Source organism: Lampris incognitus, chromosome 16, assembly GCF_029633865.1.
Source record: "Lampris incognitus isolate fLamInc1 chromosome 16, fLamInc1.hap2, whole genome shotgun sequence".
Taxonomy (NCBI): domain Eukaryota; kingdom Metazoa; phylum Chordata; class Actinopteri; order Lampriformes; family Lampridae; genus Lampris; species Lampris incognitus.
In genome coordinates, this window is record NC_079226.1 from 31,294,386 (window position 1) to 31,320,311 (window position 25,926).

General features: G+C 46.2%; 1 protein-coding gene and 1 non-coding gene across 2 annotated transcripts in view; one reads left to right on the forward strand and one right to left on the reverse strand.

The window, feature by feature from the left end:
* efna2a (ephrin-A2a) overlaps nt 1-24,838 on the forward strand; it is a 63,061-nt gene extending 38,223 nt beyond the window's left edge. Inside the window, 3 exon segments of the mRNA XM_056296359.1 lie at nt 16,547-16,839; nt 22,688-22,753; nt 24,714-24,838. Of these exon segments, the coding sequence (XP_056152334.1) occupies nt 16,547-16,839; nt 22,688-22,753; nt 24,714-24,838 (484 nt within the window).
* On the reverse strand, nt 15,796-15,896 carry LOC130126929 (U6 spliceosomal RNA). Its single transcript, XR_008811777.1, has one exon. It is a non-coding gene; the product is annotated as a U6 spliceosomal RNA (small nuclear RNA).
* Nucleotides 24,839-25,926: the final 1,088 nt, after the last annotated feature.

Here is a 25,926-nt window from a genome sequence, read left to right on the forward strand (position 1 = left end):
AGATTTGGTCCTAAAGCCTGAGCCGGGGGCTTTAGTGCGCAGTCAGTGTTTGAACGCCCCAGCTGAAAAAAAAATCCTCTGAACTGAATTGAATTTTCTTGCGCAAAAACTTTGGAGAAAAGACCCCGAAGTCAGAAGATTTTTGTTGAATGTGTTGACTGACAGCTTGGCGCGGTCTCCCGCTTGTAAGCAGTGTGTCAGGCATCGAGCCAACGCATTAAAACTGCATCTCCCCCCCCAATCTCAAAAATACATGCGTGTCAGTCAGTGAGAGAGTGACTGGTTTCTCTCTATCCCTTGATGGGTGAGTAACATTTCTTCAGGGTTCTGACAAAAAAAAATCCTATGGTGTTGTGTTTTCCTCCCTTGGCACTGACTAATGTATGTGATGTCTGGACCCCGGCCACCAGTCCCCTCCACTTTGCTTCAGGCCAGCCTTGCCGATGCTAATGCGTCTCCACCGCTGTTTACTGCTGTCGATTCTGCCAAAGCCTGAGCTGCGTTTTAGCGAGCGCCGCCTCCCTGCAGAAAGCAGAGAGACTGATGTAGGCATATCATCCACTCTGCCTGTCAGCCTGTCAGAAGCAGTATGTGCATCATTTCTCATCTTGTCGGTGTGACTGACTCGTCTTGCCCGTCCATCCACCACTGGCTGTGTTACCGTTTCATGTCTGTCTTTCCGTTCATTGCAGTCGCTTTTCTGTTCAGTTTGTGCGCGCGCACGTTTGCGTGTGCGTGCGTTTGTGTGTATGTGTGTGCATGTTTGTGTGTGTGCGCGTGCACATGTTTGTGTGTGCACGTTGGTGTGTGCATGTTTGTGTGTGCGTGTGCATATTTGTGTGTGCATGTTGGTGTGTGTGTACGTTTGTGTGTGCATGTTTGTGTGTGTGTGCACATGTTTGTGTGTGCGCATATTTGTGTGCACGTTGGTGTGTGCATCTTTGTGTGCGTGTACATTTGTATGTGCATATTTGTGTGTACATGTTTGTGTGTGTGCGTGTTAGTGTGTGTGTGTGTGTGTGTGTGTGTTCAAGTTCACGTTCAACTTTATTATCATGTGTATTGGAGTACAATGACATTCTTGTGCTCTGGCTCTCTCTGCCTGAACTCAAAGGATGCAAGGACACACAATTACTACAACGACAACAACAAAAAACCCTCACTTTAGACCATGTACACAGCGAATGCATACATTATCTACACAATATAGAACAATGATGTAAGGTATATGGGTGTGCCAGCTGTTCAGCAACCTGACTGCCTGTGGAAAGAAGCTATTGCTGAGACGGGTGGTGTGTGATTTGATGCTGTGGTGATGTTTTAGATGGAAGGAGTGAGAACAGGACGTGAGCTGGGTGGCTGGCGTCCTTAATGAGGTTTTGGGCGTTCCTTTTGCAGCGAGTGGTGTAAATATTATGAAGTTGTAGTTCCACACCAGTGATTTACAGTCCTTTGCTGCAGTCTGCAGTCCTGAGCAGCCAGGCTGCCAAACCACGCTGTGATTTAGCCTGTCAACACACCCTCCATGCTAGGGCCATAGAAGTTCATCAGAGTACCAGAACTCTTGAGACGCCTCAGATAATACAGTCTCTGCTGCACCTTCCTCAACATGCAGGTGGTGTTGAGAGCCCATGAGAGGGTGTCTGTGATGTGCAAACCGAGACATATAAAACTGTCCTCAGTTTCACCAGACGACCCACCGATGGAAACAAGAACGTGACTTCCAATCATCTTTCTAGTTTTTATGTTACTGACATTTAGAGAGAGGTTGTTATCACGGCAGAGAGGTTGTTCTTATGTGTGTGTGTGTGTGTGTGTGTGTGTGTAGGTGGATGCATGATCCCCTCAGCTAGCGTCGAAGTGACAGCTAGTCACCTGTTCATGCTTTAAAAAAAAGTTATTCTGAGTGTGGGTGTCTTCTTGTGTGTGTGCGTGTGTGTGTATGTGGTTGTTTTTGCATGTACACAATTCTACTATGAGTAGTTGTATTCATACATATTTCTGTTTCTGAATTTTGTGTGTGTGTGTGTGTGCGTGTATGCAAATGTCCAATCTCGTGTTGACATGTGGTCTGTGCTATCTACTGGGAAGGGTGTCAGCTGTGTATAATCTGCAGGGGGCCCTGTTGCCCGTCTAGGAGAAATACATAATAACCACTTAAAAGTGCTGAATGTCACTGCGGTGATCTATCGTTGACATTATTCAGACTGGCAGATGCGGCATTTGTCAAAACAACATGGATTTTTAGTGTGTACGTGTGTGTGTGTGTGTGCAGTACATTTGTGTGTGTTATGGTTGTATGGTGTATATATGTGTGTGTAAGCGTGAGTGAGGACAAATATAGGTATCTTAATTGGTATGTTTGTATGAGTGTGAATGTATGGGGTATATTTCTGTGTGCGCCCACACGTGCATGTCAGAGGTATGTGCCTTCACACACACACACACACACACACACACACACACACACACACACACACACACACACACACACACACACACACACACACACACACACACACACACACACACACACGCGTGCATCAACATGTGAGCTCAGCTCAGAGATGATTTGGATAATTACTGGCACATCAGTGTTAATGCATCTCAGTGGGTTGTGTGGGTTCATTTAGGTGCACATGTGCCTTTGTGTCAAGTGTGTTAGTGTGGGTCTGCTTGCATCACACTATTTTCCGCCCATCGATGTAGGTATACCATGTCACCCAGTGTGTGTGTGTGTGTGTGTGTGTGTGTGTGTGTGTGTGCATGTGTGTAGATGGTGTGTTTGCTTTGCCCCACATACAGTATGTCAGCCTCAGCAGCCACAGAGCAGGGAATTGCAGTGAGAGATGACAGCACCAGAATGGAAAACCTCACGCTGAGAGAAAAGGAGGAGAGGAAGAAAGGGAAGATGAATGTAGTTCAAAAAAGGAGGAGTGGAAGGAGGGTTGGAGGGTGGGGTTGCGACGAATAAAAATACATGAAGGGGGAAAGAAAGTGGGAAATGAGGAGAGAACTCTGACAGTGTGCGCTTCGTGATGACTGGAGGAGACGACAATAAGAACGTCAAAAGATGGCTCCGGAAGGGAAGAGAGAGAGAGGGAGAGAGTGTGTGTGTGAGAGAGAATGTGTGTGTGTGAGAGAGAGAGAATGTGTGTGTGTGTGTGTGTGAGAAAGAGAAAGAGAGAGAGAGAGAGAAAGAGAGAAAGAGAGAGAGAAAGCGGGGATGAATGAAGCTGGAGAGAGAGAGAGAGAGAGAGAGAGAGAGAGAGAGAGAGAGAGAGAGAGAGAGAGAGAGAGAGAGAGAGAGAGAGAGAGAGAGAGAGAGAGAGAGAGAGAGAGCGAAAACCCGAGAAAGGGAGAGAGAGAGGAAGCGACAGAAGCGGAGTTAGGCGAAGCGAGGCTGGGGACATCACGAGAGGCAGAGAAAGAAACAAACACGGAGAGCAAAAACAGGAAGAGGGGCGGGGGGTTAAGGAGACATTGGCAGAGAGTAAGTAAGAGAGGGATGCGAGTAAAACTGAAGAAAGAGGAAGCAACCAAGAGGGAGAGATGTGTAAGCAAGCAAGCAAAGCTGGGATGGAGGCGGCGGCGGCGGGGGGGGGATAGAGGGGGACTGGTGAGTACAAGAGAGGGAGGGTCCTTTGATGTTTGTCGGTGGATGCGGCCTGCTGTTGAGGAAGCAGGTAGGTATGGTAAACATCCTACACGTCTCCCACCAGCGGCTTTGATCATCGCTGCGGTGAAGGGAGATGTTGATGACTCAGTACCACCGGAATAGAGCGGCGTGCCTACACGCGCGCGCGCGTTTCCCGCGCAGAATCACACACGTACAGTATACGCACATGTTTGTGCGCACATGCCACATCATTCTTTCATACCCCCCCCCCTCTCTCTTTCTCTCTCACTCCCGTTCTCAAAGCTCTTGTGTTTTCCGTTTGGTCTTTCCCTTCCAGCACACGCAAACACAAAGCCCATTTGCACAAGCTCCCCCCCCCCCTTGATTGCGATCCAAGCCTTAAACTGTGCCTGTTAGATCCAGATGCGAGCCAATCGCTAAAAGTAGAGTCCTCTGGCTGTATCTGGCTCACCTCAGCAGACCATGCGAGTGCTCTGAAGGAACGCGGGGAATGTCAGAGACGCCGGAGGATTATGAAAGAAACAAACCGATTGATTCGAGCATTAAACGGAACGGCTTCGAGAGGCGTAGCGGAACTGGAAAATCGGGCTCGCGACCAATGCATTGTGGGGTCAAAAAACAAACTGGACGGGATAATGTACTGTAGAACAATGCAGCACTAAGACGAGCCAAAAAAAAGAAAAGAAAAGAGTATGTTGGGTTAAAATATTGTCACATATAAATCAGCGCGCCTTGAAACGGTTGTCACTTTCCAAAGCTTGTTCTATGGAGGATGGCAAAGTCACTATTGTTAATTAATGACGATGGCATCGGCAGCAGATGATTTAAACGAAATCCAACCTTATTGCAGGAACCACTGCGAAGATTTTTTTTTTTTAGATTATTTTTTTCTCCCTTTTCCTCCCAAATTGTATCCGACCAATTACCCCACTCCTCCGAGCTGTCCCGGTCCCTGCTCCACCCCCTCTGCCGATCTGGGGAGGGCTGCAGACTACCACATGCTTCCTCCAATACATGTGGAGTCACCAGCCGCTTCTTTTCACCCGACAGTGAGGAGTTTCGCCAGGGGGATGTAGTGCGTGGGAGGATCACGCCATTCCCCCCAGCCCCCCCCCCGAACAGGCGCCCCGACCGACCAGAGGGGGCGATAGTGCAGCGACCAGGACACATATCCACATCCAGCTTCCCACCCGCAGACACAGCCAATTGTGTCTTTAGGGACGACCGACCAAGCCGGAGGTAACACGGGGATTCGAACCAGTGATCCCCGTATTGGTAGGCAATGGAATAGACTGCTACACTACCCGGACGCTCAGGGAAGTTGTTTTTCAGCTGGAGATATATCCAGTGCAATGTGTTCCCAGTTGCTCGATATGATGTTGAATTTCTCCAGACTGGTCTTGATATTGTCCTTGAAATGTTTCTTTTGCCCGCCGGAAGCTCACTGACCTTCCTTCAGCTGGGAGTACAAGATCTGTTTGGGGAGACGTGTGATGGACATGCAGATGACAAGTCCTGTCCATCGGAGTTGGTGCTGCATTATTGTGGTGGTGATGCTAGTCATGTTGGCTTCTTCCAGAACACTGATGTTGGTGCGTCTGTCCTTCCAGCTGATCCTCAGGATCTTTCGTAAGGATCTTTGGTGGTATTGTTCCAGGGCTCTCAGGTGCCTGCTGTAGGTGGTCCATGACTCTGTTCCATACAGCAGGGTGGGAAGAACAACAGCTCTGTAGAGCAGGAGTTTTGTTTGGGCCTTTAGGTCTTGGTCTTCAAAGACTCTTTTCCTGAGTCTGGCATAAGTGCCATTGGCACAACTCAGGCAATGGGTGACCTCAGAGTCGATGTCAGCTTTTGAGGAGAGAAGGCTGCCAAGGTGGGGGAAGTGATCAGCGTTTTCAATAATATTGGTGTCCACTTTTATGGTGGGCTGGGTAGATGGCTGATTGGGTGGAGATTGATATAAGACCTGGGCCTTCTTGACGATTAATGCTAGACCCAGGGCTCTGTATGCCTTGGCAAAGGCATTCAGAATGTCCTGAAGGTCTTCTGCGGAGTGTGCTGCGATGTCATTGTTGCCTGCATACTGAAGCTCCTTGATGGTAGTGTTGCAGACTTTGCTCTTGGCCTTGAACCTATTAAGGTTGAAGAGCCTGCCGTCAGTTCTGTATAGGATCGGGAGCCCCTGTGGCAGCTCTTTGCCAATGAGGAAGAGTATGGCAGCAATAAAGATGGCAAACGGGGTGGGTGCAATGATGCATCCCTGTTTGACCCGTTTCCACTGTCAAGTCAAGTCAATTTTATTTGTATAGCCCAATTTCACAAATTACAAATTTGCCTCAGTGGGCTTCACAGCAACACAACATCCTGTCCTTAGACCCTCTCATCGGATAAGTAACAACTCCCTAAAAAAAAAAAACCTTTAACAGAGAAAAAATAGGAAGAAACCTCAGTGAAGGGTTCTGACTCAGAGCTACTGTTGCTGAGCACTGTGACTGATATGCTGTCATGTAGAAGCCTCAGTATTCTGATGTATTTTTCTGGGCAGCCATACCTTGATAGTATGCTCCAGAGAGCCTTGCGGTCTACTGAGTCAAAGGCCTTTGTCAGGTCTTTGAAATCCATGTACAAAGGCTGCCTTTGTTCATGGCATTCTTCCTGGAGTTGGTGTGCTGTAGATATTATGTCTGCTGTACCGCCGGATGGGCGGAAGCCATACTGAGATTCTGGGAAGGCTTCCTCAGCCAGTGGTAGCAGTTTGTTAGTGAGGATGTGAGCAAGGAATTTGCCTGTTGTTGACAGGAGTGAGATGCCCCTGTAGTTTCCACATTCTGCCTTGTCCCCTTTCTTGAATATAGCCATTATGAAAGCCCCCCCTGAGCTCTGAGGGAAGTTCTTCTTTTTCCCAGACCTTGAGGAGGGGGGTGTGGATGTGGTACAGGAACTCTGGTCCACCTTCCTTTAAGATCTCAGCTGGGATCTTCCTTTAAGATCACATCTGGGCCGGTGGCCTTGTGGTTCTTAAGGCTTCTGATGGCATCTTGAACTTCTGTCATGGTGGGAGGTTCCCCAATGTCTTCTCTGATGGGACTCTGGGGAATGTGGCTGGCAATGTGTGGTCCAGCTGTGCTGCTGCAGTTGAGGAGTTCCTGGAAATGCTCCTTCCATTGGGCGTTAATGGATGAATTGTCCTTCAGCAGCTCCTGCCCATCCTTTGAGCGCAGGGGGTTTAAGCCACAGTTGCTTGGACCATAGATGGCCTTAATAGCGCTGAAAAGGCCTCTGGTGTCACGTGAGTCTGCCACTCGCTGAATTTCCAGAACGTTTTCTGAGGGTTGACTACATGTATACAGTATATACAACAGTCACAGTTGGATGGTGGGGGGCTTTAATGTAATTACAGGACATAGCCCACTAGATTAAACACCCTAGTCCTTGCTGGTAATGACGTAGTCTTTTATTGTTGACAGGTGATTCTGAACATATTCAAAAGCTTTTGCAATGGAAAGTAGCATATGACTGTTCCAGGACATATTTCAGTAGAAACAGGCTTATATTGCAACACACCATCAGCATGGCTTGAAAAGTAACAAGTAGCCTATCAGTGGGCTCATTTTGTAACCACAAGTTACAGCAGTTTTAACTGAACATGTAGCCTAGCCTAACGTCCATCTTACCACTTCAATGTTAAATAGCATTGCTGGTCAGTTGATGATGCTGACACTCAAACGGAATGCCAATTTTCCCCCCACAGTACATGCGCAATTGGCACCATAGACTATGCATTGCAAAGACCTCAGAGGAATGTTTAGTAGAACGCGCTCACAACTGAAGTATGCACACACTGAGGACAACAAATAACGTCACAGAGGTGAGGACCTGCCAGAGCTAGCTAGCTATATAAGTAGCCTAGTTTTACTTATGACACTTTTAGGATATGACTAATCCCTGGAACATAACGGTCTCAATAAACTGATCCACAAGACCGGTGACGTTGTGGGGGTGGAACTGGATTCTCTGGCGGCAGTTTCTGAGAGGAGAACGCTGTTGAAATTATGTGCCACTATGGACAATGTCTCCCACCCACTCCATGACAGGAGTACTTTTAGTAATAGACTCATTCTGCCAAAATGCACTACAGAGCACCACTGGAGGTCATTCCTGCCTGTGGTCATCAAACTTTAAAACCCCTCCCTCGGACTGTCAGACACCAAGAGTTAATGGTCATTGGACTGGCCCTTCGACTTGTTTTATCCTGTTGGGTTTTGTTTGTACTGTTTGTTTTGTGCTGCGGTAGTGCAGTACAGATAGAGTGTTATGTGCACCATGCTTGTTGATATATTTTGTTCGTATTTCTCGCTCTTATTTTATCTTTTATTTCTATTTATTTCTGTTTTTCTTGTTTCTATATGTTTCTATTTTCTTGTTATCTTGTATCTTGTTAGTTTTTAGTTTTTTCTTACTAGAGCGTGAGTGTCTGTAATAGAACCCAATTCACTCACACTCAGGGATGAATAAAGTATTCTGATTCTGATAATTGCTACTTGCTGGTCCTCCGCTTTTCTCGTTGAACACTGCCTTGCTCCACCTACGTGTGTCTGGACGGTTTTGTGCTTGTTTACATTTGGAAGTCCATGCCTCTAATGACTGCTTCCTTTTTTCTTTAATTTTTTGGCCCCACCTTTATTTTTGACATTTTCTTCTCCATGTCTTTCATTGGCCGACTCACTGCTGTGCACTACTTTTGCATTAGTCTAGAACAGGGATGGGCAACTTTGATGATAGAGAGGGCCACAAAAATTTTATCCTCACTACCAGATGGCCAGATTGTGACCGCGCACTTCCACCAGTGGGATACTGTAACCCCATCACCCAATTAACCTTTTATAGCTACTAATTTAATGAAAAGAATAAAATATATACCGGTAATAAAAGTTTATTATACCAACATTTCTATTTAATGGGCTTAACACGGAAATAAAACATCCACATTCCTGAGCGATATACCATCAGTGCAATGGGGTCTCAAAAATTATCATTCAATAATGGTATAAAAGTTAACATTCACACTAAGTGCAACAACTAATATTCATTTTTGTAGTGCTTTTCTACTCTGCCCTCCCATTCCATGGCATGTTTCAAATAAACACGCATTTAGCTCAAAATGGTAAAATTGTAAATGGACTGTGTTTTATACAGCGCTTTTCTAGTCTACCAACCACTCAAAGTGCTTTTTTAAAATGTATGCCTCACAGTCACCCATTCACACACAAATTCATACATTGATTAAGCCATTGAAAGCCACTGAAACTCACCCACAGGTGGATCAGTATAAAATGTTGTCTTAATGAGATACTTGTGGCCTCTCCTGCTGGCGTACAATAGACTGAATGTCAATGTTTGTGCATCCAATCTGCATGAGCTGGAACAGAATTTAATCTGCCAGCCTGTTTCTCTCTTTTGACTTGATGTGCTTCATTGTTGAGAAGCTGCTCTAGCAGATGTAAGTGCTCCCAAATATGCTGGCCATTGACAGTGCAAAATCCCTGAGGAGTGGAAAGCGGGACTCAGGTAGGAGTCTCCAAAATGAAATTCCTCTCATTGCACTTTGCTTGAAAGAAGGGGTCTGAATGTAGTTCGTAAAGTTCAAGCTGCAACTCTGGGGGTTGCTCACTGACAGCAGCAGAGAGGGGGCTCATTGAATAACGCAATTCGTGGCTGCATGGCATGGAAATCTTGACAGCGTGCCTTGAACTGCTGCTGCAGTGTTTCTATGTCTGCTCTGTTTTCTCACATTCAGGGACATCTTTGCACATCTCTTTACAGGTGGGAAATTGTGCCAAATTTGGAAAGTCGGATCAATCAATCAAGCAATCAATGAATCAATCAACTTGCATTTTATATAGCACTTTTCTAGCTGCAATAGCCACCCAAAGTGCTTTACAATTAACAAATTCACAAACACCATCGTATTTAACAAGAAGCCTTGTTTGAACAGGGCTAATTTATGCTTGAATGTGCTCACGTGTGCATAGAGATCCAACACAGTTTGGCCTCTTCCCTGCAACTGCATATTAAGGTGATTAAGATGTGAGGTAAGATCCACAAGGAAGGCCATGTCGCAGAGAAAATCTGTATCCCTGAATTTAGTGCCGTAAGCATTTGTATCACATCGAACGCTGTCCTCCAACAACACTGGGATTTCAGTGCGCAGTGCAAAAAACCTCACCAAGCAATTCCCGTGGCTCATCCATCTGATCTCAGTGTGCATCTATAAATCCCCATAAGTGGCACTCACTTCATCCAAAAAAGCTACAAACTTCCAATGATTGAAAGACCTGTTCCCCCGTCGAATGAGATTGATAACCTTGGTAACTAAATCCATGACATGGCTGAAGTTCATTGTCTTGGCACAGAGGGCCTCCTGTAAGAGCAAGATGAAATAGGATTTAGCCTATGATAAAAATCCTCACAAAGAAAACCCACATTCATAACCATACATTAATAGTTAGCTTGCAATAATGTTACCCACCTGATTCATGTATGATGCAGTGCAATATTGGACAGTCAATGCCACCCTGTTGGAGGAGCTCGGCGAATCCAGTGCGTCTTCCTCGCATTGACGGTGCACCATCAGTAATAACAGCTGAAAGCTTGTCAAAGCCCCATGCTCACTTACAACACTTTTAACAGTGTTGAAAACATCCTTGCCCTTGGTAGTGTCATGCAAAGACACCAATTTCAATAACTCCTCGTGCACCTTCAATGAACTGTCAATGGCTCTTGTGTAAATGAGAAGCTGGCTAACATCCATCACATCTGTACTCTCATCCAGCGCTAAGGAGAAGTACTTGCATGACTTGTTTTAGCTTTCCCTCGACGATATTGAATGTCAAAAATTCTTCGCGTCAACTGTGCGACAGGACAGAGAGACCGTTTCAAAGTTCTTAGCCATGTTATCATCTCCAAAAGCTTTAGCCATCTCTACAGCTTCACTGTTGCTCCATCTGACAAGGGCTTCTTTGCTTTAGCAAGCTCAGGGGAAGCAGCATAAGACGCCTTGACTCCTGTGGAGACATGGCTTTGGTAAAAAGGCTCTGCTGTCGGTGTATTTTTCCTTTGAGGTCAGCAATGATAGCAGCTCTGGCACCTCCGGTGTACATGTCATATTTGTCTTTGTGTGTGGTAGTATAGTGGCGACTCAAGTTGAAACCCTTCATGGCTGATTTTGTTTCCAGGCACACTAAACACATAGGTTTGCCATTGAATTCCATAAAAAGAGATTCTTTTTCCCATCTCGCCTGGAAGACACGGTTCTCTAGGTCAAGTTTTCTTTTTTTGGCGCTCATGTCTCTCCTCGTCGCGTGTCGTTGCAGAAGAGGCCTGCCGAGACCAAGACGAGACCATGTGGAAGCAGTTGCTGAGCTACAGGCTTCTTGTGGTTCGAGGGAGCGCCCTCGATTAGTGGACAGTATAATTACAATTGGGATCCGGTTCAAATGTGGTCAAATGGCCCGCTTGCTTCCAATGCTTGTGAAACCAACAATTTATTGATATTTGGAAATTGACCCGTGGGCCGTACTGAGTGAGGATGGGGGTGAATGTGGCCCATGGGCCGCCAGCTGCCAATGTCTAGAACATTAACTAACTTGTTTGTGATTGGCCAGTGAGCCCAGTCCTGGAACACGCACGCAGCAAGCTCTCATGCACACCTCGAATGACAGGCACATAGGGCCTGTGTGGGTTTTTTGATGGCCCACCGATGCAGCACCATACCGGGCTTTGTCCCAGTATGCCTGATGGCCAATACACCACTGCCAGTGTTACCCGTTCTGTTAAAAGATTCAACCACTGTGAGAAGATGACATGTTTTCCGTTTTTCCAGTTTAGTAAAATAGTTTTCTTGGCGATAGTTAGGGCTGCCAGTAGAGGTGTTGCGATTTGTTTCTGTGATGTGTCAAGCATGCCCAGGTCTCCTACTATGCACAGTGACAGGGATAGGGGGATGCTACACCCAAAGAACAGTGATAGTTTAGTGGTTATTTCTTTCCAGAAGCATTGTACTGGTGGGCAGAGTGCAGGGAAGTGGTGGCCAGTTGTGTTGAGGGTACAGTGAGTGCATATGTCTGATCTGGTAAGTCCCATACACGTGCATCTTGTGTTGTGTAATATGTATTCTGTGAATAACTTTGTACTGAATTAGTCTTGTGTTAGTGTTCGTGGACATGTTGGAGGTGTTTCTGCATATCTGAGCCCACAGTCATTATTGGTGCTGATGGCAACATCTTTTTCCCATTTATTTATTGGAAGAGGTATGATGGAGTCAATGGAAGAGAGGTTTGTTTGAGTTAGCAATTTCAATGATGTTGTCTAATAGGGGTGGTGGTTGAAGGTTGTTGTTGGGTGTGCTGGTTTTTGTCTTGCTTACGTGCTTTAATTGAGTGTATTATAAGTATTGCCCCTTCCCAATACCGTACTTTTTCATTAACTGCTGGATGGTAAGTAAAGTAATATTTTCGGGGGTTTAGTGTAGATGTGTTGTGCCTTTTTCCTTCCATTTGGTGCCTGTCATGGGTGATTTGTTAATGAGAAAATCTGGTTTGTGCCAAATGGGTGTGTGTGAACTAGGTGGCATCATGGATTTTGTCATTTTATTGACTTCCCGCCACGCTGCCACAATTGTGGCAATTACGGTGTTTTTAAAGGTGCTTTAAAAGCCATTTTTGTTCGGAAAGATGAGCGATAATCCAAGTTTAATCACTCGAAAAATAAAAAATAACGACGTGATTTATTTTTTTCAGGTAGAGCTTACACAGTATGTTCAATCAGTGGTTGGCTTAATGCACTTTTACAGTTTTGCAATACATTTTGTAGTAACTTATTTAAACTTGTATATTATATTATCTATCAAATCTTAAATGGCGTTTTTTTTAATAATTCTTAAATTATAATGTGTAAAACACATCATAGCATATGGTGTAAAACAAATGCAAATATACATACACAATTGCCACCCATACACACAGAGACATGAACACACCAGCTCGCTGGTGTGTGTGTGAGTTCATTCTCATGTATTGATGGGTCAGTGCAGTGTGTGAGCGTGTGTGTGTGTTTAATTCCAAACAACACACTCTCTGAGATGCAAGGGAGCATGCAACATGTAACACAGTGCATGTTCACACCTGCATATGTACACACACATACACAAAGCACACACAACCGAGTCCCTCATGCCAAAACATATATTAGGGATGCAGACGGTGTAACAGAGGTGGGGCAGAGCTCTGTGTCGCCTAATAGGACCCTAATGCTTTTTGGCACACTGGCCCCATCTTCGATTGAGCATCTTCACTCATGGAAACACACACACACACGCACACACAGAAATGTGTGCGAACATGCACAGGCACAGACTGAACTAATTTACAGTTACGTTTTAGCCTTTAAGCTTTAAGCCAGTGCTCTTCATAAGTCTAAAGAGTTAGTGCTCAGACGCTGGTCATCCATAAATGTAACAGTGCAGAATCAATAGGCGCTGCACATTCATCTCAGATGGAAAACCACGGGCATACAAATGGAAATGAAAAACAGATAATGTTCTGCAGCCATCTGCTCTTCCTCCACCTGGTCTCCTCCTCTTCTCCGAGATCATTTTTCTTTCTCTCATCTATGTGTCCCAACCACCCTTTTTTCCCCTCTTCATTCAGTCACCAGTCATCCTCTCTCTCTCTCTCTCTCTCTCTCTCTCTCCCTCCCATTGTCTCTCAATCTCTTCTCTGTCTTGCTCTCTCTAATTCGATTCTCTGTCTTTTTATTCTCATTTTCCATTTCCTTACATTCTTTCTATAACTCTCTCGCTCTCCCTCTCTGTTCTTTTCCCCTCGCTTCCTGGGTCTTTCTTTCTCTCCTTTCCTTCTCATCATGTGCCCCCCTCTCTCTCTCTACCCTACTTATCCCTGTCCCCTTTAGTTGCTAATCAGAGGTGATTGGGAGCAAAGAGGGCCGAGAGGAGCTCCCCAGCGGATCAATGCCTCTAAATGATCTGTTCAAGGATGCCTTTAGAACCTGCAAAACCCGCTCTGATTGGGCACCGGAGCATGAAGACACTCATTTCACATCTAACTCACTTCCTGATTTGCCCTCGGGGAAAGAGAGAGGGCTGCCTTTAAAGGGATAATTCGTCCCAAAGCTAAATACACCACTAACCAAAAGTGCTTAGACCGAAATGTTTTCATTCTAGGCAATCAATTACCATCAAGGTGAGGGAGAAAATGATGAATGTGTATTAAAAAAAAACAAAAAAAAAAAAAGGCCAATTTTGGAACTACACGCTCCTCCGTCCAAGCAACAAGACTGCAGTATGTACAACCAACCGGCTTTGCTCATGCGTCCTACATTGAAGATTTTTTTTCCTTTCCACCACTGAAGTTTGCTGTGCTTTAAGATGTAAAATTGGAAAGTCTGGGACAACTGGAAGTGATTTTAAAGGGATTGGAGAAATAGTTAATGATTTATGTGCAGTATATTTGTACCGTTTCTGAGGACTCGGGAGATCCATGACTTGGAGATGAGGTGAGATGGTAAAAAACAAAGAGTGAGCTCAGCAGAATTGATCCCCTGGGATGTAGTATATAGGAAGAGTTGTGATTTACATGAAAGATCTCCTCCAAAAATGAGACATCCAACTAAGTACCATATTTTCTTGAAGACTGGTAGGAAAGGAAAATATATTACAGTTCACGACTGCTGGAAAATCAATAAAAGAGGAATGCTTTCAGGATCATATCATTTTTGCCTTAAATGTGCCAGTAAATTATTCTCTGGAAATAAAAATGTTCCGAAAAAGTATAATTCACCTGTCAAGTATCCAAAATTGGAGCTTTAAAAATGATTTTGTGACACGGTGAGCACACTGCAGAAGTTTTGTTATGCGAGAACCGTTTTCCATTTTTCATTATTTCTTCAATCCGGTGATTTCAAAGCTGTAAAACAAAATTATAGTTTGCAGGTAAACATTCAGCCGTATTATTACTTAATTGTTAACCACTGCATTTTTGCAAAAACTATCAATTTTTTTCTTAGCTGTGTCCCTCAAACACACCATACGTGTCATTCCAGAGTAAACCAAAGGGAAAAATGGCAGAGATAATTGCCACTGTGCAAGCACACGCACTCCACCGTGTTCATGCTTGAAGATCATAATGTGTGCTTGATAATAACCCATGACCCAGTTCAATTCAGCGTCACATCATTGTTACACAAGGCTACTTGGACTAAGTGGACGCTCAGCACAACTGACTTTGCACAGTGCTTTAGGGGTTGACCTATTCATCGGTGCTCTGGATGAACCCGTGACCCACTTCTCCACAGAATTATACAAGGTGTTAGCCGAGGCCAAGAAATGCGAACGGTGAAACGCATATAAAAGCCATGCTGCGATGCCCGGTGAAGCATGGCTTGCAACTCAACAGCAAAATAGGAACGTATTAGGGGCGTCCGGGTGGCGTAGCGGCCTATTCCATGGCCTACCAACACAGGGATCGGCGGATCGAATGCCTGTGTTACCTCCGGCTTGGTCAGGCGTCCCTACAGACACAATTGGCCGTGTCTGTGGGTGGTAAGCCGGATGTGGGTATGTGTCCTAGTCACTGCACTAGCGCCTCCTCTGGTCGGTCGGTGCGCCTGTTCAGGGGGAGGGAGAATTGGGGGGAATAGCGCGATCCTCCCATGCACTATGTCCCCCTGGCAAAACTGTCAGGTGAAAAGAAGCGGCTGGTGACTCCACATGTGTCGGAGGAGGTATGTGGTAGTTTGGAGCCCTCCTCAGATTGGCAGAGGGGGTGGAGCAGAGACCGACATGACTCAGAAGAGTGGGGTAATTGGCCGGATACGATTGGTGAGAAAAAGAAGAAAAAAAATCCCCCAAAAATTAAAAAAAATAGGAATGTATTGCTGTGTTAACTCCTGTGGTAATCAGGGGGCTGCCTCAGCCATCTTCTTTGTCTTTCCTCTGTTTTGTTGACTTCCTTCTATTCCATCCATTATCCAAGCGGCTTATTCTGCTCAGGGTCGCTAGGATGCTGGGGCCTATCCCAGCAGTCACTGGGTGGCATGTGGGGAGACACCCTGGACAGGCCGCCAGTCCATCACAGGGCAAAAATGAGGAACGCTTCATGAATTTGCGTGTCATCCTTGCACAAGGGCCACGCTAATCTCTGTATCGTTTCCAATTCTAGTGTATGTGTTGCCGAAGCAATGTAGAAATGATAATTTTTTTGACTCCATGCATCTAAAACTTTACGTAAAATAAGCATTGGCCGCTATGGGTGTATAAAACCGGCTGCACTTTGTACCAAACAGCATCATCAATGATCCAATCATACAGAAAGATGCCACATGTCGTGATTGCTGAAGTACCACATCGATGGCACCTGACAACACAGCACCAAGTGGAGGCAGAGGTCCAATGGTTCTTACAATACGATTACATATCTCTGTAAGGCATGTACAGCCCGTTGGAGTGGTTCGCACTGTTGCCTCACAGCAAGGGCGTCCTTGGTTAAACCCTACGTACGAAGATTGCATCTTCTCCTCCGTGTGTGTGTGTGTGTGTGTGTGTGTGTTAGGGCCCTGCAATGAATCAGTGACCTGTCTAGGGTGTCCTCCTACCTTCCATCCAGCGCCTGCTGGGAAAGTATCTAACCCACCATGACCTTAACTCCTATTAAGGGGGTGTGTTCTCTCATAAATGGATGACTATATGTCTTGCTCTGTCTTTTTTCACTTGAGCGCAACATTTCCATACGCTTACCTCCTCTACCAAGTGGTTGGAGTCGTGTTATCTAGAGCAAGTCTTTCATCAAGGTTTGTCTGTTTTGAATAATTGTTCCTCTGGTGTCTTGGCAGGTTCTGGCACGGAGAATACAGGGTGGCGGTGAGCATCAACGACTACCTGGACATCTACTGTCCTTACTACGAGGGTCCCCCAGCCCACGGTCGCATGGAGCGCTACATCCTCTTCATGGTCAACCACGAGGGCTACACTTCCTGCCAGCACAGGATGCGCGGCTTCAAGCGCTGGGAATGCAACCGCCCCAGCGGTCCTGATGGACCCCTGCGCTTCTCTGAGAAGTTCCAGCTCTTCACCCCCTTCTCCTTGGGCTTTGAGTTCAGGCCTGGACACGAGTACTACTACATCTGTAGGTTACCAACTAGGGTGTGTGTGTGTGTGTGTGTGTGTGTGTGTGTGTGTGCGTGTGTGTGCGTGTGCAGTGGGAGGATGTATTTGAGTTTGCGGCTGTTTGGCACGCCTCTCCTCAATATGCACACATAAATGATATGTAAATATGCAATCAACAGAAGTTGATTGTTAGAACACACAAATAAACCCCACAGACTCACTCTTGCACCTATCAGCATGCATAAACACACCTCGCTCCCTTCCTCCTTCACTCTGTTCCTGCCTCTCCCTTGCACCACGTCTCTTTTTTTTGCATCTCTCACTCTCTCTCACCCCCTTTCCATGCCTTTCTCTCGGTCTTAGGTATACACCATAAGTGGTGTGCTCAGCAAAGTGGTCAAAATGTCACCAGGCGTAGTTTGCAATCATTTTTATATGAGCCGTATTGATGTTTCTCCTCACTCCAACAAGTGATGTATTAGTAATACAGATGGGCCTTGTCCCCGGAGGCCGATTTTCTGAACAGCGTTAAAAAGCTATCTTTTCTCCCGCCAGACGTGGGTAGGACGGCGGCCGCAAATAACTCCTGGAGATTGTTTTAACCTCCTTTTCCGTGCCAGATGGGTGGAGTTTATCGCCACGGGACAATTTAGCAACAGATAAGTTTTTAATTACAGAGAGGCGTACTAAAATTGACTTTCAAAAGAAAAGAAAAAAAAATCTGCCATCGTCATTGTCTAAAACTCTCTGGCACCGGTTCCTTGTAATGTACTCTGTAAGAGAGCGAGGAGAAATTTGGAGGTTAGGAGGTCAGCCGTTTGAATTTCTGGATCAGATAGGATCCAATCTGGCCGGGAAAAGTGAATAAGAAATGCTTTCCTCCTCCTTGACAACTACCGCTGAGTTGTCCTTGAAAGACTACAATGAGCTCCCAAACAGTCCATTAAATCTGCTCAATGCCCTGTGCAGCTGAGGCAGTTTCCAGCCATCAAAGTCTGCAACTGTACACAACTGAAGTAGCGCCGTGCTTAAAAAGAGCACTTTCCGAATAATTTGGGGGATTAGTTAAAAAGCTTAAAGCAGAACCAGGTATCATTAAATTCATTTTGGTTGCACCTCGTGATGGGGGTGGAAGAACGACGCAATCGCCGTCCGGATCAGTTTCCTACAAGCCTTTTGTTTTCGCTATGCATTTTGTGTGCTACCGGGCATAAAGCCTCCTGGGAAATATAGGGGTTGCTTTTTTTGCACATATGTAGAAATTTCACCTTTACCTCGGCTCTTCTTCTTCTGCAACAGCCTTTTGAGCCATGGCCTGTAAGTAAATGCATGCGTCTTGTTGCCACGCTATGAAGAAGAAAAAAAGCCCCTTGGTTTGTCTTTGCTGGTGAAAGACGTTGCGGAAATTCACAAAACTCACTGGTGCCGCTTAGCAGAGTTTTTTTTTTCTTTTTTTTTTCGTACAGCCAGTTGAGCAGAACGCACACTGACACAGAAGCCAAATCAGCGAGTCAATCGACTCGTGTCATGTGCCATCTGTAGCACAGACAGGATGTGCCAGCTGATGTGCATCAAATATGCGTGCTTTTTTTTAGCCCTCCGACCTTTTTCCCCAAAGGAAATGCAAGTTAATCGAAAGCACTGACGACAGAGAACAGAACAATGTGTTGAGCGGTCGTGGTGCATCAAGCAGTCACATGTTGATTCGAGACTAGACGCCACTAATGTGTTGTTTTTTCTTGGGGGGGGGGTCCCTTTTTCTCCACAATTGTATTCAGCCAATTACCCCACTCTTCCAAGCCGTCCCATTTGCCGCTCCACCCCTTCTGCCGATCCGGGGAGGGCTGCAGACTACCCCATGCCTCCTCCGATACATGTGGCGTCGCCAGCCGCTTCTTTTCACCTCGCTAGGGAGACGTAGTGCATGGGAGGATCATGCTACCCCCCCAGTTCCCCCGAACAGGCACCCTGATTGACCAGAGGAGGCGCTGGTGCAACGACCTGGACACATAACCACATCTGCCTTCCCAACCAGAGACACGGCCAATTGTTTCTGTAGGGATGCCTGACCAAGCCGGCGGTAACATGGGGATTCGAACCGCCGATTCCAGTGTTGGTAGGCAACGGAATAGGCCGCTATACTACCCGGACGCCTAATGTGGGGGTTTTACATTGAAACGAACAGGAGTCATCCCTCTTGTTGCATGTCAACCAGCGCTGGTGTGTTCTGGCCTTTCGAGTCTCAGAGGCCTCCTCATTGCCAGTGAAAAACAGTTAGACACAGCAATAGACGACACCCTTCCTTTGTCCTTACTCAACTCAGATGAGGAAAAAAATTCCAAATCAAGGAAAAGTACCTCCAACCTGTCTGACATTGCAGCCACGGAAAACAAATCAAAGTATCTGGAAATTTGAGTCGACCCGAGTCTGTTGTGCTCACAAAGACACAAAAACACAGCAGGCAGGAGACAGGGAACTAAAGAGGCCAATGAAACTGCCACCTCGAGTTCTGCTGCACTTTTCCCAGTCCACATGTAAATATAAATAAACACACACAAACACACACACATATATGTACATACACACACGTAAACACACACATAAACAAACACATGCTTGTTTTCAACTTCATGTAAGGATGGACAGGGCCCCTCTAGAGTTGTATAGCTGCTGACAGTATTATCTCTAGGGGACCCCTGAGGTTAGTCTTTATTTCATGAGACTGGAGACTGGGCTGTGTGTGTGTGTGTGTGTGTGTGTGTGTGTGTGTGTGTGTGTGTGTGTGTGTGTGTGTGTGTGTGTGTGTGTGTGTGTGTGTGTGTTTGTGTGTATGTATGTGTGTATGTATGTGTGTGTGTGTGTCAGAGTGGGGGATAGTTGTCAAACGATTGTGAATCCATGAAAGGCCATGTCAATCATCTTGACTGACAATCACACACGCACATTTTCTCACACACACGCACACACACACTTTTTGCATTACTTGTTCAACCCCCAGACTAGTATTGATGTGCACGATGGCAAGTTGACAGCTTCTCACCATCCAGTCTTTCCTACGTGTGTGAATGTGTCCATGTGCAGATGTGTGTATGTATTGCGTGTGTGTGTGTGTGTGTGTGTGTGTGTGTGTACCTGTATTTATGTGCAGGAATGTAAATGTTTGTGTTCATGTTTATGTCCATGTATGTGTTTAACTGTGTGCGTGCTTGTCTGTGTTTGTTTTACTCCCAGTCGACACCTAAAGGATTTGTCATTCATTATTCATGTTTAATTTAGCCTTTATTTGACCAAGTTAGTCCCACTGAGACGTTTACAGACCAACAGTAAAGATTATCTGTTGAAGTCAAATTCAACTGAATAAATGAGAGTAAGTCAGTCTGTGCAAAATAATAATGCTACCAAAACTCCAAGAAAAGAAGGAGCAATTGCAATTTTCTGTACTGGCACAGACACAAAATAGCCCAATGAACAGTTTCTGAGGTGAATCCTGTTATAAGTGAAGATAAAATCTATGATCTTAGATGGTAATATGTGGCCAGAACTGTAGGCACGCACATGTCTACAGACTGTGAATGTGACTGTTGGCATGCACATGCATGTGTGTGTGTGTGTGTTTGTGTGTGTGTGTGTGTGTGTATTTGTCATGTGTTTGACATGTTGACAGGTCTGCCCCACCCCTTACTTCTCCCAGCTGCCATCTGACGAGGTTGAGTGAGTTTCAATAGGTTTTCAGGAAAGAGTGATTGTGTACGGGCTGGGGAACAGAGGCACCAGGAGAGCCAATAAGTCTCACAAAAGGGGCAAAAGTCGAATAAAAGACAGCAAAGGAATCCATCCATCTATCTATCTATCTATCCATCCATCCATCCATCCATCCATCAACTTTTAAAGATATTTAAACACAGTTTTTACCCATACCTGAACATGATTAGCTTAAGGAAGGCAGGGCAGTGGAGAAAAGGTTCTGCTAAGAGCTCATGCAGCTCTGGGTCCACGGAGCTTCCAAAGGTCAGTTGACTCAAACACTTCACGACCTCTGGCTTATATGGAGGTTGGGATGTGTCAGGTGAGGCAGAGGAAAGGCGGCTAAGGAAAGAGGTGAAGGGCATAAAGGAGGTTGGAGGAGGGGAGGTGAGGACAGAAGTGGAGGGAGGAGAGGGCAGAGGAAGGGTCAAACTGATTTCCTGTCTGCAGTGGATCTTGATGATGTCCCTTTGTTGGGTCACTCTGGCCCTGGTTGCACAGAGTCCTTCAAGCGAGAGGGCCATGTGTGTGTGTGTGTGTGTGTGTGTGTGTGTGTGTGTGTGTGTGTGTGTGTGTGTGTGTGTGTGTGTGTTCCATGTGGTCCAATCTCCCAGGAATCTTTGCCTCCATTTTTACCTGTGATATTCATTGATTCAAAAAGAGACTATGAAGTCAGTTTATTCAACCATAAACTACAATATTATTTTCAGTTTTTTTTGTGGCAGTTTGTTCAGCAGATTGTCCTAATCAGTGTAATGCGTAATTGGTGACGGCCGGTGATGATATTGGGTGGATGGGCTAACAAATGCATTATACCCATCAATAGTTCACGCTGCAGCAACAGCAGCATCACATCCGAGATACCCAGTGACAGCAACACTAAATACCTTCTAATATACTATATAACCACTATACCAGGACTATACCTTGTTATAGCATGTGCTCTACAACACTATAGAGAAGTACCCACAAGAATGGCCTGATGCCAAACAACTCTCTCTCTCCCTCGCTCTCTCGCTCGCTCTCTCTCTCTCTCTCTCTCTCTCACACACTCACACTCACACACACACACACACACACACACACACACACACACACACACACACACACACACACGTTTCCTAATTTTGTCGGATAAATTTGTCAAATTCACAATTACTTGTTGGGGCCAAGCCATGTCTCCTCCAGAAAAACAAGCAAAAGAAGTGAATTCTTAGCTACACTTGCCGTTAGCCAGTCCTTTCATTGAAACCAAGTAACACAGACTTACGATTTTGTTATTTTTGCTGTTGTGTTATTTGAACATCGTTTGGACGATGTGTCCCCAGTCTCTTCACTCCCATTTTTTCCTCCAAAGACATCGAAGAAAATGGACGATAAAGTAAATAATCCACCTCGTTCACGCTAACGCCGGCGCTCACCTTCCCCTCCCCACTCTCCCCACTGACGTACCGTTACTCCGTACGTCCGCTCTCATTGGTCAAAAGTCAGCGGCTCAAACGATCAGCAGATCAAGCGGGCGTGGCACAACACCTGTCACTCACTTACTACGAAGGCGAATGGCAGCTGATGCTGCTGTGTTTGGGCCGTATAAGATCCTGTGTTTTTCTTGTGACTAGTTGGTGCTGTAGCTGCTCTAGGTTTCACCAAAATTCAAAACAATCTGTTCTAAGGTTTTTTAACAATAATTTTGTCATCTTTATTGTAAAAGATAGGGAGAGCTTAGCCCTGTTATACCAACAACAACAACTTAGTTTTGTTTAGCGCCTTTCAAGGACCCCGAGGACGCTTTACACTAGATAAGGAGGGGGGGGGGACAGCCATTCCTGTGGATAATTAGTAAGAAGGCAGGGGTTGTGGTGCTGTATGTATTGCTCGCCATGTGCCAAAGAGACTTCAACAGGACTAATTATTAGCTGGGGTGAGTATCGAACCTGCAGCAATCCAGGCTGTAAGACACTCTCTTGCCGGCCAACTCTCCTGGAAGCCCAGTAGCTCGCTGTCGCCGGGCAAGACCATAAAACTTTTATTGAATGCTGCCAATTACTTTAAGATGGTAATCTAGGGCGCAAATCGTTTTCTCTTTCACTAATCTCTCCTTCCAATCTCTCCTCTTCTTTTAGCGTCTCCTCACCCAAACCATGTGGGGAGGGCATGTCTAAAGCTGAAGGTGTATGTCAGACCTCCAGGTAAGTCACGCTCTAACTACACACACACACACACACACACACACACACACACACACACACACACACACACACACACACACACACACACAGAGTGGTCCAGATTGGCTATCAAAGTAACATTAGGGGAGAATAAGAAGCCTGATAGAATGCCCCGGCAACACTCTCTGCTCTGATTCACAGACCCAGCCAGGCAATACTTTCACACTTACGCACACCCGCCCACATGCAAAGCCAAACACACACACACACACACACACACAAACATGCGCTCATGCACACACTGACACCTGTTCACTTTTAAGCTTACGCACACAGAGCCACGCACGCACACACAAACACAGCCACGTATATAGACAGACATGTACACACATACGCACTAGTGCAAAAAACTGCACTTTACATCATATCACATCACAGTGGGTGAGAGAAAGACCTTCTGTCCTTGTGGAGAGGACGTCGCTGCCCGAAAGTGTTCTTAAACATTTTTTTCCTACTCTTCTCAGTCTAGAAAGTAGATGTACTAATAGCAACCGGGCACAAGTTAATGATGATAATTCAATAACAGACATATCACACTGACTACTAATCTAACAATAGAAAACATCTACTTTTCCGTGAGATTCTCATCTCCTCCTCCGTCGGTGTTCAAAGCATGAGGCATGACCGTGCAAAGAGCTGCCTGTTTGTTGTAATGAGTGCGCACTTTTGTGTTCTTTTGAAAATGCTGTCAAACGGATTGGGCTAGATAGCGCTCCGGTGTTCAAAGGTGTGCGAGGCTGGCCCCATGATAGCTTCTTTTGAAAAAAGAAATAACTCTGTGAAGGTTTGACGAGAACAGCGGGGTTAGCGTTGCACCAGGCGTTGCCATCTACTTGCGTTACCTTGATGATCTACCTGTACATCTTTTGGTGGTTTCAGAGGCAACTTTAGCCTCGTGAGTTCTGAGCGCGCGCGCGCACACACACACACACACACACACACACACACACACACACACACACACACACACACACACACACACACACACACACACACACACACACACACACACACACATGACTTTGGAAATCAAAATCCCGGCAGTAATGCAGCTTCCCTAGATGATGACATGGCTTTGAAGCACTCGGAAGAAGGAGTCAGCCTCCACAGCCCTCCAGACTCAGAGGATCTCATATCTTGACGGAGGGGGAGGGAGATTCTCTCCACTTTCATAATAACTGAAACAATTCTTTTGATTCTGTCGTCGCTTCAGCTCTGCTGTTTTGATTCCGCTGTTTTGTGCTGTTTAGCTAATCTGTCTGGCAGTGAAACTTTCATCTCATCTGTGAAATATTGTCTCTCCAGTGTGCTCGCAAGCACATGCATGGTATGTGTGCATTTGCGTGTGGGCTCGCATGCTTGTGCATGTGTGCTTGGTGAGTCCGTAAGTGAGTAATGAGCGTGTGTGTGTGTGTGTGTGTGTGTGTGTGTGTGTGTGTGTGTGGGCCATGTGTCTATTTGTTCAGTTTGTGTGTGCAATTTTGTAGTGTATGTGTTCTTGTGCATGCACGCACATGTACGTATGTGTGTGTACGTGTCAGCTGCTCCAGATTCCAAGTCTCTGTGATTAAACTGTAATTAGGTTAGTTAAACCCCCTGCCGAGCTCCGTTGCTGTAGTCTCCTCCTCCCCCCTCTTCCTCTTCTGAAGTCTTCTCTCTCCCTCTTCCTCTCCTTGGTTGTTTGGACGAGGAGAGCTCTGTGGTTTGTCGCTGACTTACCAAGTCTCCTCTCCTTCCCCTTAGCCCTTCCACTTGTCCTTTTCTAGAGCCATCCCCATGCTCCCTCGTTTGTCTTGAGGTTCTTCTCTCTCTCTCTCTCTCTCTCTCTCTCTCTCTCTCTCTCTCTCTCTCTCTCTCTCTCTCTCTCTCTCTCTCTCTCAGAACAGATATTTTGTTGCTTTTTTTTCTGCTTGTGTTTCAGATGGATCGGGATACGACTCCCCAGAGCCCTTCCTGACTGACGGAGGTTCGAGCTGGACGCCTGGGTCCTTGGCCCTTCTACCCATCCTGGCCTCACTGCTCCCAGGACTCTTCTCTTGGCTGTGATCCCCCTCCCCCACCACCACCACCCCACTCCCCTTTCCTCGGAGCTCCCACCCAGGGCTGTTGGGTTGGGCTGGCTGTCCCTCTAAATCCACCACCCCTCAGGGAAGCCCCTCTGTCTCCATGCCCCTCCCACCTCCACATCTATACTACCACCAACCACGCCCCCACTGCCTACCCTCTCCACGGTCTGGCCGCGGACAGCCCCCCCCCCCTCAGGCCTGGCGGAGAGGATTGCATCCCTGGTCTTGGGAACTCCGATCCGTGGAGCCCGGTTGGAGTGGATGTGTTGCACCTGTCAGCCGGAAAACACAAGAGGAATGTCTTTGCACTCATTTCTGGGGGTCCTTTGAGCTGACTGTTGACTTGCGTCCAGCGTTGGGTTACGTACAGACCTTGGCTATGTGTATACTTGTCATTTCAAAGCCATTTTGATCATCCAGACAGAACACAGACACGCGAGGCACTAGGCCTGTATGCACAAAAGTTAGATTTGAGCTTCGAAACAAAAATCAGAAGTGTCCAGGTTTGCATTGTAATCGGAATCCCGTGATTCAATCCAGCAACACTGAGCATGCGCAGATCGATGTAAATAGATGCAGATTTGAGATAAACGCAGCCGCTGGGAGCATGTAACGGACATTTTCAGGCTGAGTGTGGATGCGCGGGAGTGTAACACCAACAACAAAATCAATGTATCCATTCTTTTGCAAGCAGCTCTAAAGTATCCCTTTGAAATGACAAGTGTACCTGTAGCCTGTGAATGGGGTGGGCTGGGAGTTTGGGGGGGGGCGGGGTGGGTTGGGGCGGGAGTGGTTTATGTCTGTGTGTGTATGTATGTATTAGAAATGGGGCCGGGGGGGGGGGTGGCAGGCAGGGTTTTGGGGTTTGTGGTGCGGTGTCGTATTTTCAGGTGGGGTATTGTTTGTCTTATTCATGTTTCTAAACAAAGCATTTATCACGGCCTGGCCCCTGCGCAGGCGTCTCTGGCACTGTCTAATGTCAATACGGCTCGGGTGACTTCTGGAACCATGACTTTCTCATGTATGAATGTACCACTGGTCACCCACCTCTTTGTCTCTCTGTGTTAT